We start from the raw sequence: 20,613 nt of genomic DNA, 5'->3' as shown, positions 1-20,613 counted from the left end.
TTCTAGGTTGCGAGGCTGTCCGCCGAGACAAATTTCCTTTTCTCAGCATGTCGCACTTGTAGCCTCGGGTGGTGCAACAATGATGGGATTGTGTACCTGAGACAAATCTTGTCCAGGGCCTTGCACTGGTAAGTCAGTTGTTGACTTTCCCATGATTGTTTTCTTCTTTACGGACCGTGTCTCAATGGTTATGAACTCCGAAGGTCTAGCACAAGTTCCCATTGGGCGTGCCAAAATGTTGACCCTAAAAATTACAAAGCCTATGTAGCGCGCAGGCCAAGTAACTAATAAGCTAACTACGTCCTTCAGTTGAATGCGGGGCGTGCCAACTTGTCGGGCGAGCTCGGTTGAGGAGTAAAATTTGTTGACGTTGCGTTGAGCACGTTGCTGACTTCTTTATCTTGCGACTGCGGCCGAGAAAGAAACAAATCTCGGCCTTTGGATTCTCGAGCCTGAAGACAAGACTGCTAGTTCTGCGAAGTTCACAAATCGTCGGCGCCGGATTCGGTCACAGTAATTATATTCATGAGAGTATAAGCACGTCTAATCGACACCAGACTGTACGGACATAAGTATTCAAAGGTGATGTATGTCTTGATGGTAAATGTAGTTGGCCGTCAGAATGTTGAACTCTGAAACTCACTTGTGAGTATCCAATCATAAAATCACTCAGCGTTCAATACGCCAAATATCGTAACTCGTAACATCTTACTTAGCCATGAAGGCTAATAAGATGACCTATGCCAATAAGGATTTGGAAACCCTTCTCGACCGAGACTTGGATAGGTAACCAGTCGGCCTTGACTTGTGCTGTTTATCTAAACTGAAGGTGCTCCTCAGTCGGCTGATTCTACGACGACAGTGCTGTTTATCCAAACTGAAGATGTGTCGACGGGAAAAAGAAAATAAAAAATCTCAAAATGTTTGAGAGGGTTTGCGCAAGGCAGTTGTGTGTTGAATTGGAGGTCCTCCAATTGTTGCATAATGTCTTGTATTTATAGCACCAAATCCTCCTTGAGATCGAGTCAAAATCATATCTAGATTGGAACTTCTTGTTCTGTTCCAACTCTACTTCGACCAATCCTGCCCCTATTAGGACTTTGAACTCACCCTCTTTTTGAGGCTATATTTATTGTTGGTCGAAAATCCAAATTACACTAGGACTTCTTCGACCCCATTGCTTATCCGAATTACTCCTTCTTGTGATAGGACTCAACTATCCTTACTGAATGACCCGGGATCACCAAGCAACCCATAGTATATTTGAAACAGCTTTGGACCGAGCATAAACCTATACTCGGCCCAACAATATTATTTTAGGCCCAAATAGATACACATTGAGTCAAATCCGGTCTTCCATGAACACACCAAGAATATTAAGGTGGATTACTGTTATGTGTGAGCACAAGTTCAATCCAAGATTATTCAAATAGTTTTTACTCGTACATGACCAATTGGCTGAATTGTTTATCAAGGCCTTGGTTACTGCTCACTTCTAGCATCTTCTTGGCAAGCTTGGTTCTGTTAATCTCATGAATCCAAGCAAACCTAAATGATAATGAGTGGATACTCAAACTCATTTTTCCACAAACCCCAATCTCATCATCTGGCCTCCCGCCACGTGGCAGTGATCGGAGCCGGCGCAGCCGGCCTGGTCGCCGCACGTGAGCTCCGGAGAGAAGGTCACAAAGTGATTGTTTTCGAGCGAGGAGACCAATTGGGAGGCACGTGGGTGTACAATCCGAATGTGGAGTCCGACCCAATCGGAGTCCACCCAAATCGGACCCTGGTCCACTCGAGCATGTACGAGTCGCTGAGGACAAACCTGCCGAGAGAGGCCATGGGGTTTCGGGACTACCCATTTGTGGCCAAAAAAGGAGACGAAGAGAGAGACCCGAGAAGGTTTCCGGTTCACAGAGAGGTGCTAATGTACTTGAAGGACTTCGCCGGAGAGTTTGGGATATCGGAGATTGTGAGGTTGGAGACGGAGGTGGTGCTGGTGGATGCGGCGGCGGGCGGGAAGTGGAAGGTGAAGTCGAGGAGTAAGGGAGGTGGGGATGTGGAAGATGAGATTTATGATGCCGTGGTTGTGTGTTCTGGTCATCATACTGAACCTCGTCTTCCCCAAATTCAAGGTATGAACTTATCTCTTTTTACAGCTTTCAAATTTGTTTGTTTGTTTGTTTTTTTTCTTTTTTTTTTTGGTTAAACGATAGATTTTGTTCGATTTAGATGTTAGATTCGTTATCTAGATTTTTGAACTCATACAGTTATGCAATGACTCAACACATTATCACTGTGCTAAATGACCACTTGCAACTTTGTCGTTTTTAAAATTTTTACATTTTTAAAGTAGCATTTGGCGAATTAGAATTTATTCGAAGTTTGCACATTTTGAGCTGGTTTAGTTACCTAAGTTGATTCTGCATTGTATATCTTGTATTGATCGAGGGGATGAATTTACCTTTATCATCCAAGAATCAAGATTGGGGAGGTGGTTTTCGAATTTCAAACCAAGGAATGAGAATACGGGTGTAAAGGTAAACGCTCTTGAACATCAAGCTAAAAGTACTTTCGAAAGACTACTAGAGGTGCAATTTGAGATTGTCGTCTTGAAATGAGTTTTCGAGGTTCCAAACTTGAATTGCATTTGTAAAGTCCTTGCATAGAAATGGTGGTAAAGGTGGAGAAGAAATTACAATTCCTGCCTTGATATGTATTTGTATAGGAAAATCGAAAACCACTTGTAAAGGATTTTCTCTAAATTTGGAGTCTATGCGAATGGACTGAAATCGCAGGATTGAAAAAATCGAAAGTAAAAAAAAAAAAACGTTGGTTAACTCCTTTCCATTTACATCATGTACATTATTTGCAGGCATCAACACATGGAAAGGGAAGCAAATTCACAGCCACAATTATCGTACCCCTGCGCCATTTCAAAACCAGGTCTGTACATGTCACATCCTGTATACTCTGAAGGAACATCTAGAACTTATTTAGGAAATCATAACAATAAAACACGTGTTTTTTGTTTTCTATTACATTTATAGTCTATAGACTCTATACAGTCCTTTAGCTTAACATATTCATTCCATGCTGTGCATAGGTTGTAGTTTTGATTGGGAGCGCAACTAGTGCTATTGATATTTCCCGGGAAATAGCTAGAATAGCAAAAGAAGTTCACATTGCGTCTAGATCTCTCCCTGATGAAACCAATGAAAAGCAGCCCGGCTATGATAACTTGTGGCTTCATTCTATGGTAATAGACTTCACCCAGGGTAATAATTGGGTGCTATGATGAGAAGTTTATCAATGGAGTTTTCAATTTTGTTTAAGCCGGATGCTGGAGATCGCTATATCCTAAGTTGCTGATATTGTTTGAACAAATGCAGATCAAAGGTGTCCATGAAGATGGTAGTCTTGTTTTCCGAGATGGGAGCTTCGTCGTTGCTGATATCATTCTTTACTGCACAGGGTATACTTACTTTGTTTAATTTTAGGACTTCAAGCTATCATGTAAATTTCTGTATTGAATGAAAGAGCAGCAAGTGGTAATATTTGTTTTACTTTTCAAGGTACAAATATCATTTCCCATTCCTTAAAACCAATGACATTGTGACCGTCGATGATAACTGTGTTGGCCCACTGTACAAGCACATCTTCCCACCTGCTTTGGCTCCATCACTTTCCTTTGTTGGGTTACCATGGATGGTATTTCTCTTCTATAAATTATTTTCCATATTTTTGCGCTTCTTTTGGTTCGCTCTTCTATTGATGGTTGAAGTAAATCGTTGAATATCATGTGCTAGATTGCGCCTTTCCCCATGTTTGAATTTCAAAGCAAATGGATAGCAGGCATTTTGTCTAACCGTATTGCACTTCCATCACAAGAGGAGATGATGGAGGATGTCAAGGCTTTCCATTCTTCGCTTGAAACTTTGGGCATCCGTAAGCATTACACTCACAATGTTTTTGGTTACAAGGTAAATTCAATATCTTTGTTTCCTGCCTAAGTTGTTATCTAGTCTCCCAACCCTCATGACCTCACCAGAAGTTGATTCATCATAGAGGTTGAGACCTGAGACTACTGGCTTTGGGGTAATTGATGACAGAAGATTTGTTTCATATTTTCTTGACTGGATCCGCACATGATAAATTTATGCAGATAACGTACTTTAAGCGTGTCTATGCTGTCTAAATATAATATTTGAGATCTTTAACTACCAATTATTGTGGTTCTTGGCCTTCAGCAGAATGCAACTTCATCTGTCTATTGGGAATGGATTATATAATCTCTGTTGCTGCTGGTTTTGTTTTTTTGGTATTATCATTATTTGCGGACTCTTGCTAGTCAAACACCGTAATGTTCACTCACACTCGTTTTCAAAAGCGTACATCTTGTGTTGTCTAGGTGTGGTACATGGTTTTCTCTGATTGAAACATCTGCTTTATGTGTAGTATATGAACAATGATTTCTTAGCTAATGCCAGTAGTCCTCATTCACTATTCAACAAATTTTTTCTATTAAATTTTGCTGGTCTCCACACTTGTATCTTTATGTCATGAACCGATGAAATATTTGTCTTTTGTTTCCTGCAGTTTGGGTATGATGAGTGGCTTGCAGCTCAGTGTGGGTGTCCAGGCTTTGAAGAATGGAGAAAACAAATGTACATTGCAGCTCTAGAGAACCTGCCTAAACAACCAGAGACCTACCGGGATGAGTTGGAAGATCACCATTTAGTATTGCAAGCGCATCAGGACTTCACAAACTACACCGTAAATGGAGTTGGGGTCGTGGATAAGTGATATCCGAACTCTGTCCTGCCCAGATGGAGTTGAAACATGCGAAAACAAACAAGGAAACCTTGACCTGTTGCTGTTCCTTAGAAGGTTCAAATCACAAATGTATGTAATTTAGTAATGTTGTTGGCATTCAAATCAAATCACAATCACACAGATTTACTTCGTTCACTCAACTGAATTCGAGTTCCGGGCAATGTCCCAAGATATTTAGGTATTGTACTATAATGCAAATGTTACTTTGTAATAAGAAGTGTGAAATCAGAAAGTAAGTCAATATCTAGTGTAGGAAATAGGACTGGGTTCGGTTCAAAACGGTTCGGTTTTTTGCCAAAACCGAAATTTCGGTTCGGTTCAGTTCAATTTTTTTTCGATTTTTTTCAGTTCGGTTTTTCCGGTTCAGTGCAGACGAAGACGCCGTTTACATACATGCATTGATTTGGATTTTATAAAAGTTTGGGATTTTTGATTTGGGAACCTTGGATTTTACATCAAGATAAAAAAAAAAGGGGATTTTTCTGCATTTTAAGATTCTTCTTTGCTCTGAACACTCCTGCATTGCTCTAATCTGCATCACTGCAATTTTGGGTACATAAAATTTCAGATTTTAATGGACCCTGCAGCTTCAAGATCTGCCATTCAGAGGGGGAGGCATGCGCAATCAAGAAAAGCAAAACAGGTGCAGCATAACCCAATCAGATGTCAATATGGAAAACCCCAAAATATGATATGCAAAACCCCAACAAAATAATTAAAAGAAAAACCCATTTTAATTCAGCAAAACCACAATATAAATCATATTCGTTTTGATTCAAAAATTACCTATGAGAGATCGGAAAACCCGGATTAGAATCTTCCAGTTTGGAGGGATGCCGATTCGAAAGGGGCGAGGGAAAATCATGGTTTGAAAGAAGGAATCAGCAAGGAGGATAGGAGAAGACTGGAGAGTGGAGAGAAAGTGATTTGGAGGAAAAGAGGAAGGAGAGAGAGAGACTGAGGAAGCAGAGACCAGACATGAAGAACGCAGAGGAGGGCAGAGAGAGTGTTTGAGAAAACTAAAGACGTGAAATGGGACGGCTAGGGTTTGTAAGCTTTAGAAAGTTTATAAAGAATTAAAAATTCAAATACCTATAAATGTTATACTTGTACAATTATAGCAACACAATGCCTACAGTCAGGTTAGCTTGAAACAGCTACTCTCAACCATTAGGGAAATGGTTCGAATCCTCACACCACCAGGCTTTGAGTATTTATATATGATTTACATATGTCGGTTTGATTTGGTCCGGTTCGGTTTTCGAACTTCCAAAACCGAAACCGAACCAACCAGATTCAGTCTTATAGTTTCGGTTTAGTTTGAATTTTTTCGGGCTCGGTTTGGTTTTCGGTCCGATTTTTTTCGGTTTTTGATTTTTCCAACCCACCCCTAGTAGTAACTTGTAATGTAATTGAGCTCATGGTTGTTAATATCTAGAATACATTTGGTGCATTGTATTGTTCTTAGTTTTTGCCTGAGGAATGTAGCTAATTCACTAAAGTTTTAGTTGATTCTCTATTTTTCTAAAGTTTTGTAGTTATTACTACAGTTTAGTGATGTTTTATCTTCGTCTGTAATAAGCTTATTAATTTTAAACAATGACAATATTTATCCTCCTAGACACTGCATTAATATTTTGTATTTGATCTTATCATCCACGTATCATTATTGCCCTAGAATTTTTATAAAATTTTCACCCACTCTCGGCGCATCACATGTCACTATTCATTAAGAATCTTTGTTCAGATTTTCGATAAGAATTTCAACCAGTCTCGTCACGGCACCATGTGTCCTTATTTGCATTTTTAATTTCATCTTATTTCTCAATAAAAACCCTTAAAACTACCTCATGTATTCACACCAATCATGTTTGTCCTCTTTGCTCTTCAATTCTTGGATTTTAAAAAGATGAGTTCTTTCAATGTCTAACATGAGGAGGGTTACATTCTCCATGAGGGAGAGAATGAAGCACAAAGAAGGAGAGGTGCCGAAGAAGAAGGTAGAGAGACGCACATACCCGCTGTGTAGTGCAAGCAATGGCTGCAGTTGATCAACATGGCCAACAAGCAAGTGGTTCAAGACCTGGTCATGCCCGAAACATAAAGATTCAAGTCACGAATGTTGTGCTGTGTAAAGTTCACTTGCAATAAGGTGCAAAATGACTGATTCGTACATCTTCAGATGCATTCATAATCAAACTTTACAAATGAAACGCATATTTGGAACAAAAATCAAACCAAACGAGCTAAAACTAGCGAGTTAAGAATTGAGATCGTCTTAGAGAAAAGAATCATCACACCAACAAAGGTTCAACCACCCAAATTCCCAAAAGAGTTTTTCATTTAACAACTTACACAGTTTTGTTTGCCTTTTTCTCAAAACCGCATATACAGTAGTATCAATTTGGCATACAGATTGGCCGACTAGTTTAAACAACAATCGAAAGTTCTAACCGAGTTTCTTCTTTTTCTTAGACAAGGCCATTCTGGATTTCTTGAGTGCTACATTGTCTGTGAAAAGATAGTTGTACTTCTGCAATACCCTCTCTTTGTCTTCAAGCCTGCCTAACATCTCATATACATCTACCACTCTTCGAACTATTGATTTCTCTGGAGGCTTGCGATCAAAAGCTTCCAGGCCCTCGAAAAGCTTTGGAATGCAAGCATGATTATGGCAGGTTAGCCTAGTCTAATATATAAAGTAGTTGAATCAAAAAGACATAAAATTGAAACGCCCAAGCATCGACCGACTCTAGAACATTGATTAACCAAGTCTTGATGAAATAAACTATACCTTTACAAGATTCGTCAACCTGTTGTTTCGATAGTATATAGTTATCAGACTTTTGCATAACTGCCATGGAACTGCACGCAAATCCATGCCAATCTTCTTCTCCCAAAACTTGTGTGCTTCTTCGGATCTCTGGTCCATATCTAAAGCTCGGATCAGTTGCCCATATGTTCTCATTGCGTTTCCTTGTCCCTTGCTTAGCATCCATTTGATTACCTAAAAGGGCTAAACAACAACAACAAAGTCTTATTCCACGTATCCTTATGCAAGCACTTCAATACATGATGGAAACTTTTTTCTAGGAAAAGTATTCCCAAATCGAATAGTTTGTGTAGAAGTGTCCTTGCAATTGTTTAAGCCATGGAGAAAGATAGAATTGATTATACCTGAACTATTCTATGCCATTGTTGTCCCTTCTCAAGAGCAATCAACGCCATCCTAATTTTTCCAAAGGGAAAATCTTCCTCCCATGCAACCCATCCATCAAGAGCACCGTAAACAACCTCTTCACTGTCACTATGATATAGAAGCTGCAAAAGTGGGAGTTATTTAACAACTTTCCCGAGTTGGGTTTGAAACGCGAATCAAACAAAAACATCACACTCAACCTTTTAGGCAATAATTATAGGTATTAAAAGTAGCATATCATTCTAGTACAAGCACTGTTCTAAAAATCCCCTTCTAGGCACTCGTTGGCTAGCTACCGCCCCGATTAGTTCTTAGGCGTTTGAAAATTAAGAAAGTGCGCCTAACCCGCCTAAACATGCCTAGGCACCCGCCTAGGTTGCGACTCTTACTTAGCTAGAAAATCGATAACTTTCATTTTGATTTTTATGTTTTCAATAAAATGTAAAAGACTTGTTCAATACTAGGATGAACACTTATTATATGCTTGTTCCCCAATTTTCAATATGTTCTAATGCTTTATAATTGTTGATGGATAAGCTTACTGAAGAATGGAAGGAAGAAATGAAGTTCGAAAGGTTCTAAGTGTTAGAATAGCTAAAGTTCAAATAATGTAATGAACGGACATGATTATATCATCTCTAGGGTGTATATTCTGCCATGTGTCTAGTTTGTTATAAGTTAAATGATAACATAAGTTGAGCATGTGATCATGGTCACGTTGCAAGTGTTTGCAAGTGTGGGTATGCAACGACTATAAACCCCACCATGTAAGCCGACTTTGGAGGATTGAATCCAACGTAGATTCGAGGAGCAATGTAATTATTCTTCCTCAAAACTTCATCTCTAATATTCAATATTTGAATCCATTTCAATTACTTGTTGAATTTATTACAAATACATAGAGAAATTTAGCTCAAAAGTAGCTCAAACATTAACATGGCCTTAAAGCCAAGTTAGATTTGAATCTGAGAGTGAATATGTGAGAGTTCGTCTGGATTTTCAATGAAGAACTCAGAAGCATAAAAATGGCTAGATCTGGCACCGATCTTCGTGCACCAATATTCATGAGAGTCAATTATGAATTTTGGTGTATCAGAATGAAAACCATATTCAAGTCTCACAATCTGTGGAGCTTTATTGAAGATGGCTTTACATTATCGAAGCAAGGGAAGAAGACAAATGAGAAGCAAATCCTTACTGATCAAGGTCTCATCTTCATATATGCAAAGGCGTTGGGATTGACACAAGGAACTGTAGTGATGAGATCTTTCCCAGAATCGCAAATCAAGAGACTACAAAGGATGCTTGGGATGTTCTTAAGCAAGAATTCAAGGGTGATGCTCAAGTCGTGGTTGTGAAATTACAAGGTATTCGCCGTGATTTTGAATATGCTACGATGAGAAATAATGAATCTATCTCTGATAATCCAACTAGATTATCTGGTCTTGTGAATAAGATGAAGATATTTGGTGAAACTTCTCCAAACAAGAGACTAGTTGAGAAAATGTTAATTAGTCAAACTCCTGCATATGATAACATTGTTCTGTCATTGAGGGAACTAAGAAATTGGATGAGATTCCAAATGAGGTCGTTGCAACTCTAAAAGGATTTGAGCAGAGGTTGAAAAGACATATTGAAGATGAGGAAGTGAGTGATAAGACATTTAGCAGTCTTAGTATTCAAAACAAAACAAAACAATAGCCTCTTTAACATCATAAAACCTAGCCTTTCAGCCACTTTTACACAGACCTTTCATTCTGAGCGAATTTCACAACTCCAGTCACTATTTTTCTCTCTTTTCATCCACACTCAAAACTCCACCCATTATATACATTCCAGCATCACCGAAGACTCATCCTGATAGGTTATTCTTGGAGAACTTTAACATCAAAATTGCTTCAAGGTTTTCCTCTCTCTTTGATTTATTTTCACTCATGTTGTATATTTCCAATTTCATCTCTGTGAACATGATGTGTAACTAAATTCATAGCTAGGGATTTTGATATAACCTTGCACAATGGATCCAAGTTTTTATGTTAAAATATTAAATTCATCAATCTGTCTCTTGTTTCATTCACTGAATCTTTTGTTAAATTTGTTTGTTAATTTTAATGATTGATTACCATTAGGATTTCTTACATATCATTTGATCAAGATTATAGTAAACATCATGCTTAATCTTGGTAAACATGTGAATGAATGAAGAGAATGCTATGCAAACATCCTGCCATGTATTTTCTTTAGTTCTTTAACGTTTTCTTGCATGCTAAAGACTTTTAATTTGGAACCGAAGTTGAACATCCCAATTAGGTTGTAGATTAGGAGAATTTGATCAAAATCACACATCATATGGTTGATCATATATATGTAAAATGAACTCTAGAAATAGGTTGGTAATTAAATACGGTTTAACTTTATAAACATGGAATTGATTTTGTAATGGTGAACTCGAAATCCCTAGACCCATCCTCATCGTTTCTCAATTAACATATCATTCGTTGTTACATTTTTTTCTTGCATTTGTAGTTATTCTCATTAACAGCACAAAACCTACATTCAATTTGCTATTTTCATTGTTAAGTTAGGGTTTTTTGAAGGCTAGTAATTTATAAAGGTCTAATCAGTCCATGTGGTTTGACACCCTTACTTGTGCCATTATACTAACCATATATTGTACTTGGAAGGAACACAATGAGAAGCTAATAACACAACTGTGTACTTACTTAATAGGCGTCCAACCAAGGTTGTGGAACACAGAACTCCATTTGAAGCTTTCAGTGGCAGGAAGCTAGGTATTCAACAGTTAAAGGTGTTTGGGTGTATCTGTTATGGGCACATACCTAGACAATTAAGACAGAAACTTGATGAATCCTCTATGAAAGGTATTTTTTGTTGGATATAGGAAGATAGAGAAAGGATATAGGATCTACAGCTTGAGTACCAAGAAGATATTTTTGTCTAGAAGTGTTGTATTTGATGAGAATGGTGCTTGGAGTTGGAATGTAGAAAATGGTGAGAAACTATCATTTCTTGTCAATCTGAACTTACCTAAGATTGATCCATTACCATTGAGAGATGACATTCAACCAGAAGGAAGTGATTGTAAACTCAAAAGGTCACTGATTCTCAAACTGAGAGTGGTGAATCTAGTTCTGCTAACACCACACCAGTTAAAGAAAAGTCACTAAGTGAAATATATGCTAGATGCAATGCTACACTGATGCAGCCACTAAAGTAGCTTGGAAGAAAGTAATATATGCTGAAATTGAGATGATAGAGAAAAACAAGACCTGGGAATTGGTTGATAGACTATCAGGCAAACCTATTGTTGGAGTGAAGTGGATATACAAGACCAAATTAAATATGGATGGGACGATTTAGAAGCACAAGGCAAAAGTTGTTGCCAAGGGTTATACACAGAAGCCTGGTGTTGATTTCAATGAAATATTTTCTTCTGTTGCAAGTTTGGATAACATAAAAACTCTCATTGCCTTAGCAGCTTAAAAGAAGTGGAAGATATTTAAACTTGATGTGAAATCAACTTTTCTTAATAGAGTGTTGCAAGAGAAAGTTTACATTGACCAACCTGAGGGATTTGTAGTGTAAGGTGCAGAAGACAAAGTCTATAAATTGAAAAAGACCTTGTATGGGTTAAAGCAAGCTCCAAATGCATGGTATGAAGAAATTGATGCTCATCTGCACAATTGTGGATTCACCAGAAGTCCAAGTGAGGCAACCTTGTATATAAAGTCAAGGGGAGAATATGAAAGTAATATTGTCTTTATCTATGTAGATGACATTATCTACACACTTAGCAACACTAAGTTGTTGGAAGAGTTCAAGTGTGACATGGTGAATAGATATGAAATGACAGATTTGGGTCTGTTATATCACTTTCTTGGCATGGGAATATTACAATCTGAATCTGGGATGTTCATTAATCAAAGAAAATATGCAGTTAGTTTGCTGCAGAAATTTGGATTGAAGAACCGTAAACCTGTTAGCACTCCATTGGTTGTGAGTGACAAATTGAAGAAAGAGGATGAATGTGAGAAAACAGATGAGAATGTATATGGGCAACTGGTTGGGAGTATGTTTTACTTAACTGCAACAAGACCAAGCATTATGTTTATAGCTAGCCTACGTGCTAGCTTCATGCATGGACCATCAAAAAAGCATTTGGGAGCAGCAAAGAGAGTTCTCAGATATATACAAGGCACATTAGACTATGGGATTGAGTATGAGAAAGACAAAGAATCAATTATCATATGCTATTGTGACAATGATTAGGGTGGGGATGAAATTGATATGAAAAGCACATTTGGATATGCTTTCTCTTTTGGAAGTGGGGTTTACTCTTGGGCCTTGGTTAAACAACATAATGTTGCTCTATCAACAGTTGAAGCTGAGTACATGAGTGCAACTGAAGCAACCACTCAAGTTGTGTGGTTGATATTTGTGCTTCAAGATTTTGGTGAAGAACAAACTGAAGCTACTCCTTTCTATTGTGACAATACATCTGCCATTGCTATGACAAGAAATCGTGTGTTCCATCAAAGAACAAAGCATATTGGAAGAAGATATCATTACATTCGAGAAGCATTGCAGCCAAACATGATAAAGTTAATCTATTGCAAGTCTGAAGATCAACTTGCAAATATTTTCACCAAGGCCCTGCTAAAATATCGATTCTACACAAACACAGAGAAGCTTGGAGTTAAACTAGCTACCAGCTTAGAAGGGAGTGTTGGTGGATAAGCCTGGAAGCTGGATCACACAGCATTGTAGTTGAAGAACGGAAAGAAGAAATGGAGTTCGAAAGGTTCTAAGTGTTAGAATAGCTAAAGTTCAAATAATGTAATAAACGAACAGGATTATATCATCTCTGCCATGTGTCTAGTTTGTTAGAAGTTAAATGAAAACATGTGTTGAGCATGTGATCATAGTCACGTTGCAAGTGTGTGCAAGTGTGGGTATGCAACGGCTATAAAGCCCACCATGTAAGCCGACTTTGGAGGATCGAATCCAATGTAGATTCGAGGAGCAACGTACTCCTTCTTCCTCAAAACTTCATCTCTGATATTCAATCTTTGAATCCATTTCAATTACTTGTTGAATTGATTACAAATACATAGAGAAATTTAGCTCAAACGTAGCTCAAATATTAACAATAATATATATGTCATTTTATTTTCAGTTTATGTATAAATTATGTTTTTTTAAAGTATAAATAGGCACCTATTTACACAATAAATAATAAATTCACTTAAATCCGCTTAATCCGCCTAGACTCTAAGCTCCAGCCTGTTGCCCGACTCTCGCCTAGTCTGTTAGAACCTTGAGTATAAGACAGGGTTGTCACCCACTGGCAAGTAACCAGTTAAGGAAGTCCAATCCAAACATGATGAACACATCTCTAGAACCTTAAAAGTCGAGAAGTTTATAATGTATACGACTTGGATTGTCTGCCCTCCCCATCTCATACCCTTCCCATCCCCTCTTATATTATGTGGTCACGGTTAAGCTACGTCAACATTTTATATTGATTTTTTTATATAAATAATAAAACAAAAAGCAATTGCAATATAAAATGTTGATGTGGGTTAACCGTGATCACAGAAATAAGAGAGGATGGGAAGGGTATTGGATGGGGAGGACAGACAATCCAGATCCTAGTGTATTTTGGAAACTTATTCACACACGTAGGATTTAGAAAAGTAAATACAAAAAACGAACACAGACGTATATAATCATTGTGCACAAATTTTTAAAGAATCATGTTGTGTACGATATTTGGAACTGATTACCTATTTTAGATATTTCTCTTTGAGACATGTCCGTAGAACTGATTACCTATCTTTTCGAATGCAAAAAAAAAAAAAAAAAAAAAAAAAAAAGAGTTATAAACTTGAGCTTTTGATTAAATCCAGTATCAGTTGGCTACTAACATCCACAAATTTTCACTCTATTACAAACGTTCAACTAAGAATACAATGTTAAATAAACTTAAATGATCGGAAAGGGTTGAGATATGTATACTTACAGTTTTTACAAGAAAGTTAACCTTATCCTTTCGAGGAACATTCCATCTTATTCGGTCCCTTTTCTCGCCATCAGCATTCCCCTCTGGATAGTAACTTCTTACGATTTTGGTTTCAACTTGTTGTTCTTTTCTGATTAAACTGCTGCAACGGCAGCAGTGTTTTATACATATTTTACATACACGCATGCACACATACGCATGCAATAAACAAATGCAATGCAGTGTGTTGTGCTTGCTGTCCATAATGCAGCAACTAGAGAAAAATAATGCAGCAACCATACTGACTAGCTGTCAAGGAATAATACAACATTCCTTTTTCACGTGCCCTTCCATACTGACTGCAATATTCCCTGCCATACTGACAGTATACCATACTGTCCATTATTCCATATTGTCCATACTGTCAATACTCCCCCTCAAGCTGGATCAAGGGGGTTGATTGATCCAAGCTTGAACAATAACCGTTGAAACTGTGTAAAATCGAGAGCTTTCGTGAAAAGGTCCGCAAGTTGATCATGACTTCTAGTGTACACAGTTTCGATGACTTTGGATTGAACTTGAGTGCGGATGAAGTGGCAGTCAACTTCAATGTGTTTAGTCCGTTCATGGAAGACAGGATTGGATGCAATATGCATTGCAGCCTGGTTGTCACAGAATAAGGACATGGGTTCCTTGCTGGTGAAGCCAAGATCAAGAAGGAGACTCTTCAACCAGATGAGTTCAGAAGCTGTTGCTGCCATGGCCCGATATTCAGCTTCCGCACTGGACCGTGCAACCACTGTTTGTTTTTTACTTTTCCAGGTGACAAGGTTTCCACCTACAAAGGTACAAAAACCTGTGGTGGATTTTCGATCAAGGGAATTACCAGCCCAGTCAGCATCGGTATAGGCCAGAATGTTGTTAGACTCATTTTTCTGCATGAGTATGCCTCTGCCGATCGAGCCCTTGAGATATCGGAGGATTCTCTTGACAATTTCCCAATGAACCAATGTAGGAGAATGCATAAACTGACTGATAAGGCTAACGGAGTAAGCAATATCAGGCCTTGTGATAGTGAGGTAAATGAGTTTCCCAACCATGCGTTGATACACATTAGGATTTGATAGGGGTTTACCTGGAGCATCCAATTGAAGTTTGCTAGCAAGTGGGGTGCGAGCAGGTTTGCAGTTGACCATATGTGCTTCTTTAAGAAGGTCAAGAACATACCTCCTTTGATTCAAGAATAGACCCTTGGAAGAGGTAGCCATCTCAATTCCCAGAAAATATTTCAAGGTTCCCAAGTCTTTAATGGCAAACTGTTGGTGAAGCGACCGTTTAAGAGCCTCGAGTTCATCCATGTTGTCCCCCGTGATGATAAGGTCGTCAACATATATAAGAACTATGAGCTTCCCTTGGACACCACTTCGAACAAAGAGAGAGGAGTCAGCATGACTCCTTTTGAACCCTGCCACTTCAAGAACGGAGCTCAGTTTGGCGTACCAAGCTCGAGGAGACTGTTTAAGTCCATATATAGCTTTATGAAGCTTGCAGACTTTGGTAGGTTCTTGTTCTTGAGGGTGTCCTGGAGGTAGCTTCATGTACACCTCTTCTTGAAGCTCACCGTGAAGAAATGCGTTTTTAACATCCATTTGAAACAAGGGCCAGTCGTGGTTGACTGCTACTGATAACAACACCCTTACTGTGTTCATTTTGGCGACGGGAGCAAAAGTCTCTTTGTAATCAATACCGTAGGTTTGAGTGAACCCCCGTGCAACCAATCGTGCCTTGTGTCTTTCAATGGTACCATTGGAATTGAATTTGGTCTTGTAAATCCATCTACTCCCTACGGCTTTCTTCCCTTTGGGAAGGTCTACCATACTCCAGGTTTGATTTTCGTTCAGTGCTTTGAGCTCATTATGCATGGCTTTTCTCCACACGGGCATACATACTGCTTCTTGAAAGTTTTTAGGCTCAACATTATTTGTCACCTGACTTAGGAAGGATGCATGAGATGCTGACAGTTTGTGATAAGTAAGAGCTTCAGAAATGGGATGCCTTGCACTGTAAGTGATGTACTCTTGCAGCCGTAGAGGAGGATTGCGATCGCGAGTTGGGTTCCTTTTTGGTGCTGCTACAATTGGTTGTGTGGCAACAACTGGTGCTGGGGCACGAGGTATATCTTCACTGACCATCTCATCAACTGGGGAATCACTTATAGGGTGGTATGGGGGGGTGTCTGTATGGATTTCAGCAAGAGTTGGTAGTGGAAAAATATCCATTAGACTCTCCCCCTGAGAACTATTCGGGGAGTGATTGTTGAAGAAAGGAACTAGTTCATCAAACCGTACATCCCTAGAAACAACCAGCTTCCCAGTGTGTGGGTTATAACATTTGTATCCCTTTTGAGAACTCGAGTACCCCATAAACACACACTTGATAGCTCGAGGTTCGAGTTTATCACGATGATTTGCTTGAACGTGAACATAACAAGTGCATCCAAAAATCCTGAAATGAGTTAAATCAGCAGTTCTTCCCTTCATAACTTCAAAGGGTGATTTGGAATTCAGGACACGAGTGGGAAGTCTGTTAATGATATAGGCTGCAGTGAGGAGTGCTTGGGACCAGAATCTCTTGGGAACTTGCATCTGAAACATAAGAGACCTAGTTTTCTCCAATAAATCCCTATTCTTGCGTTCGGCAACACCATTTTGTTGTGGTGTACCCACACAACTAGTTTGATGCAAGATACCATGACTGCTCAAGTAGTTTGACAGATTATTGGAGGTATACTCGGTGCCATTATCTGACCGTAAGGTATATATTTTTGAGGAGAATTGGTTGGTTATTAGCTTATGAAAGTCTTGAAAAGCTGTAAAAAATTCACTTTTAGACTTTAAGAGATATAACCAGGTAACCCTAGAGTAGTCATCTATGAATGTAACAAAATACTTGTACCCATCAAATGACTCAACACGGGTAGGTCCCCAAATATCTGAGTGTACAACTTCAAAGAGTTTACTGGTTCTAGATTTAGAGGGTACAAAAGGTAGCCTAGTGGCTTTTGACATTTGACAGATCTCACACTCATGTGTGTTGGTACAATAATTTGGAAATAATTTAGACATTACTGGTTCGGAGGGATGAGCGAGACGTTGGTGCCAAAGTTGATGCTTCTGGACATGGCTTAGGGTGGCAATGGGTTCCTTAATTTGATTGAACTCCTTTGAGATGTAGTACAGACCATTTAAGAAAAAACCCTCACCAATCTTCTTCTGAGTGACTCGATCCTGAAACACAACTGTGTGAGGAGAAAAAATAGCAAGACAGTTCAAAGTATGTGTGATGTTTCCTATGGACAGAAGCTGAAATGGAAATGAGGGTACATATAGTGCCGTAGACTCTACATCACTCCCCATCAATTTAATTTTTCCTTTTCCTAGGACTGGTTCCCCTTTCCCATTTGCTACAGACACATGAGTAGGATTAGGTAATTTTTGAAACTCATGGAGACAAGCTTGGTTGTTGGTTATATGGTCAGTGGCACCTGAGTCTACAATCCAAAAATCGTGTGTGAGATTGAGAGCCGTGGAAAGTGCACAAATGATACCTGGGATATTGCCGGATGTAGTGGTGTTTGAATTTGCCAAAAAACCAGCAAATTTTCCAAGCATTTCTGTGGAATTTTCCGTGGTGACATTGTTACCCTCAGCGATATCACTCTTCTTTTGGAGAAAGGCGGCAAACTCATTGATCAGGGAGAAAGGGCTTGAGGTGAAGTTTGACATCTCTTTAGATTGGAAGGCTTTAGGCGTAAACCCTTTCCCATCCCTGATCATTTTTCCTTCCTTGTTAAACTTAGGTTTTAACTCAGGGTGTAAAATCCAGCATTTTTCCCTTACGTGCCCCTTGGTGTTGCAGTATGTGCATTTCCAGTCAGCTTTCTTTCCATTAAAAAACCTTTCACTAGTGAAGTTGTGGTTACTGGTGAAAGCCCTAGCTTCTGGGCTAGACCGAGGCTCAACATGCATTACTTTCCTTCGAGTTTCCTCTCTTTGGACTGCATGACACACGTTGACGAACGATGGTAGCTCAGGAGTCATTAGTAAGTGGCTACGCAAGTCTTCATACTCAACTCCCAAGCTTGCCAATAGTTGGAACACTTTATCTTCATCAGCCCTTTTCAAGAGTGCAGCGGATTCAGTGGTGTGTGGACGGTATAGATCAAGTTCATTCCACATAGATTTCATGCTTCCAAGATGCTGAATGAAAGTTTGATTACCTTGCTTAAGTCCAGCGAGGCTTTTCTTCAGTTCAAACACACGGGCAGCATTGTGTTGACTGCCGTACATTTCTTTGATCGATTCCCATAAGATGTGTGAAGAATCTGAGTAGCTGAAGATCTCGGACAACTTGGGCTCCATTGAGTTAAGTATCCAGGACATAACAAGCTGGTCATTTGAGTGCCATGCATCAAAGTTAGCTGAGGAAGAATCTGGAGGCTTGATGGTTCCATTTACGTACCCTAGTTTCGATCTTCCTCCTAGAGCAAGAGATATAGCTCGTGACCATGGCAAGTAGTTGAGCTCATTCAACAACACGGTGCACAGTCGTGGGTTGCTCTCCCCGTGTATCATGTTGGCTGGTGTTAGGGTTGGGGAACTTGTAGCCTCAGAACTAGATGGGATATCTTCTGCCATCACAACAAATGATGAACAGAGGAAGAAGAACAGGCTAGAAGAATAAACAACAGAGGCAGGACCCTATGGTTCCTGCTCTGATACCATCTTACGATTTTGGTTTCAACTTGTTGTTCTTTTCTGATTAAACTGCTGCAACGGCAGCAGTGTTTTATACATATTTTACATACACGCATGCACACATACGCATGCAATAAACAAATGCAATGCAGTGTGTTGTGCTTGCTGTCCATAATGCAGCAACTAGAGAAAAATAATGCAGCAACCATACTGACTAGCTGTCAAGGAATAATACAACATTCCTTTTTCACGTGCCCTTCCATACTGACTGCAATATTCCCTGCCATACTGACAGTATACCATACTGTCCATTATTCCATATTGTCCATACTGTCAATATAACTGTTACCATGGTGGTTGTGTTGATCCTGGATCATTGCAAATCAATTAGCCAATCATTTAATGAATATCAATTTGGTGTCCTCGACAAATATATATATGGAATTGTTATTAGCATTTCAAAAATCTACACTTTTTCACAAGTGTATTTTTCTTTCTAATAATAGAAAGTTTGAAGTGTCAAATAAGATTTTTGGAGTGCTAATAATAATTTCCCGTATATATAGGAAGCCTTCAAGGAAATGGATCCCTATTTTTCAAAAAAAATTAGAAACAACCTCTTGACCGTTAGATTTGGTTTTAATGAAATTTTGTAGTTGAGATTCTGTGATCTGTGATTTAATCTCAATCACAGAATTTCATTAAAGTCAAATATAATGGTTAAGAAGTTGTCTCTATTTTTTTTTTTTGAAAAATGAGAATCTCTTCCTTTAAAAGACTTGTATATATATGTGTGTACGCACGCGCGCTCGCGTGCATATGTGTGTGTGTGTCATCTATGATGTAGCTTAATGAAAAACACATAAAATTAATGGAAAACAATAATAAAAGACAAATAGAATGACTCGGGGGGCATCACACCCGTTCTTGGACTTTCACCAAGAATTTTGCAGTCTAATCCTAATCAACTAGAAATAATCTTAGTCCTCATAAAAGTAGGAAGTCAAGCGACTAAAACCCTAAATATTAAAATACTAAAACCTAGAGACTAAAAGACTAAAACATCCATTGATTTGGGAAAGCCTTCACTCTGTCTCCGCACCAATCTAGCCATCCTTTTCTTTCATCTCCCTTTATTCTAATACTCATACATCAACATGGGCCAACCATATTGGACAATGGAAATAGAAGCAACAATATCTTATCTATTTATTTATTTATTCTTTTTATGTACAGAAAGAATGACAAAGGAACTAACAAGGTCATAGTTTTTTCATTTTATTTTGTTCGTGAATCTCTCGCATCAAAGTTTGAATACTTTGATTTCAGGCAAGGGGTGAAATAAGAAGTTTATAAAGCATTTTCAATACATGTGCACGAGAAAAACAACAGTAAAGTTTTATCCCACTAAGTTACCTCGAGCAATTTGAAAAAATAGGTCTAAGATACCTCCAAGGCCACCATATTCTTTGCAGCTCTTTGGTTACATATTTGAGCTTGCACCACGGTACTGTACGTAAAATCCAGAATTTGGGCCCTAGTAACTCCAAGCCTAGTCAACTGGCCAACCTGGATTAGATAACAAATTACTGACATCCGTCATCGAGCTTTTTCAAGTTAACCTTTTGCAGTTCTATTTTTTTTTCCCTACTAAACAGATTTTAGATCGTCGAGTTCTAGTTCCTAAACCGAAACTAATCTTGTTAACAAGAAGGCGTTCATTTGGGCACATTGGTTGGAATTCAATATTAGTTTGACCACCAATGAACTACAATTAACCCTTTATCAAACTTACTTAA

At 38.7% G+C, this 20,613-nt stretch overlaps 3 protein-coding genes and 1 long non-coding RNA gene across 5 annotated transcripts; 1 reads left to right on the top strand and 3 right to left on the bottom strand.

Annotated features, from left to right (window-relative positions):
- Nucleotides 1-1,341: 1,341 nt before the first annotated feature.
- Nucleotides 1,342-5,072, top strand: LOC137722822 (flavin-containing monooxygenase FMO GS-OX-like 3). 2 transcript variants are annotated; one of them, XM_068461921.2, is made up of 7 exons: nucleotides 1,342-2,135; nucleotides 2,876-2,946; nucleotides 3,107-3,259; nucleotides 3,393-3,475; nucleotides 3,576-3,711; nucleotides 3,810-3,983; nucleotides 4,600-5,072. In XM_068461921.2, exons 1-7 carry the CDS (start codon nucleotides 1,553-1,555, stop codon nucleotides 4,804-4,806), a joined length of 1,407 nt encoding a protein of 468 aa, XP_068318022.1. In that variant the 5' UTR covers nucleotides 1,342-1,552; the 3' UTR covers nucleotides 4,807-5,072. The 2 variants fall into 2 exon arrangements, with proteins under 2 accessions (XP_068318022.1, XP_068318023.1); XM_068461922.2 differs by lacking the exon at nucleotides 3,107-3,259 and having other exon boundaries at nucleotides 1,430-2,135.
- Nucleotides 4,585-5,879, bottom strand: LOC148697396 (uncharacterized). The gene is made up of 2 exons (XR_015961549.1): nucleotides 5,623-5,879; nucleotides 4,585-5,432 (listed from the first exon to the last, which is right to left on the bottom strand). It is a non-coding gene; the product is annotated as an uncharacterized LOC148697396 (long non-coding RNA).
- A 1,406-nt stretch (nucleotides 5,880-7,285) lies between these two features.
- On the bottom strand, nucleotides 7,286-20,410 carry LOC148697394 (pentatricopeptide repeat-containing protein At4g18975, chloroplastic-like). The gene is made up of 6 exons (XM_088691914.1): nucleotides 20,264-20,410; nucleotides 19,146-19,182; nucleotides 14,079-14,161; nucleotides 8,014-8,157; nucleotides 7,631-7,843; nucleotides 7,286-7,486 (listed from the first exon to the last, which is right to left on the bottom strand). The coding sequence occupies exons 1-6, from the start codon at nucleotides 20,408-20,410 to the stop codon at nucleotides 7,286-7,288; spliced, it is 825 nt and encodes a 274-aa protein (XP_088548040.1).
- LOC148697395 (uncharacterized) lies at nucleotides 17,174-18,754 on the bottom strand. The gene is made up of 2 exons (XM_088692443.1): nucleotides 17,665-18,754; nucleotides 17,174-17,344 (listed from the first exon to the last, which is right to left on the bottom strand). Exons 1-2 carry the CDS (start codon nucleotides 18,752-18,754, stop codon nucleotides 17,316-17,318), a joined length of 1,119 nt encoding a protein of 372 aa, XP_088548569.1. The 3' UTR covers nucleotides 17,174-17,315.
- Nucleotides 20,411-20,613: the final 203 nt, after the last annotated feature.

Source organism: Pyrus communis, chromosome 4 (genome assembly GCF_041283825.1).
Source record: "Pyrus communis isolate YQ-2024b chromosome 4, ASM4128382v1, whole genome shotgun sequence".
Classification (NCBI taxonomy): Eukaryota; Viridiplantae; Streptophyta; class Magnoliopsida; order Rosales; family Rosaceae; genus Pyrus; species Pyrus communis.
Note: the sequence above shows the minus strand (reverse complement) of the source record. Positions and strands in the feature narration are given on the sequence as shown.

Excerpts from the sequence above, each read along its gene's own strand:
- LOC137722822 (XM_068461921.2), top strand. The coding sequence starts at position 1,553 with ATGATAATGAGTGGATACTCAAACTCATTTTTCCACAAACCCCAATCT. Across the intron at positions 3,260-3,392 it reads ACTTGTGGCTTCATTCTATG|ATCAAAGGTGTCCATGAAGA; the intron begins GTAATAGACTTC and ends GAACAAATGCAG. Across the intron at positions 3,984-4,599 it reads ACAATGTTTTTGGTTACAAG|TTTGGGTATGATGAGTGGCT; the intron begins GTAAATTCAATA and ends TGTTTCCTGCAG.
- LOC148697395 (XM_088692443.1), bottom strand. The coding sequence starts at position 18,754 with ATGGCAGAAGATATCCCATCTAGTTCTGAGGCTACAAGTTCCCCAACC. Across the intron at positions 17,345-17,664 it reads TACATCCGGCAATATCCCAG|GATCGAGTCACTCAGAAGAA; the intron begins GTATCATTTGTG and ends GTTGTGTTTCAG.
- LOC148697394 (XM_088691914.1), bottom strand. The coding sequence starts at position 20,410 with ATGTCAGTAATTTGTTATCTAATCCAGGTTGGCCAGTTGACTAGGCTT. Across the intron at positions 19,183-20,263 it reads AGAATATGGTGGCCTTGGAG|GATCAACACAACCACCATGG; the intron begins GTATCTTAGACC and ends GCAATGATCCAG. Across the intron at positions 7,844-8,013 it reads AATGGCATAGAATAGTTCAG|GTAATCAAATGGATGCTAAG; the intron begins GTATAATCAATT and ends TAGCCCTTTTAG.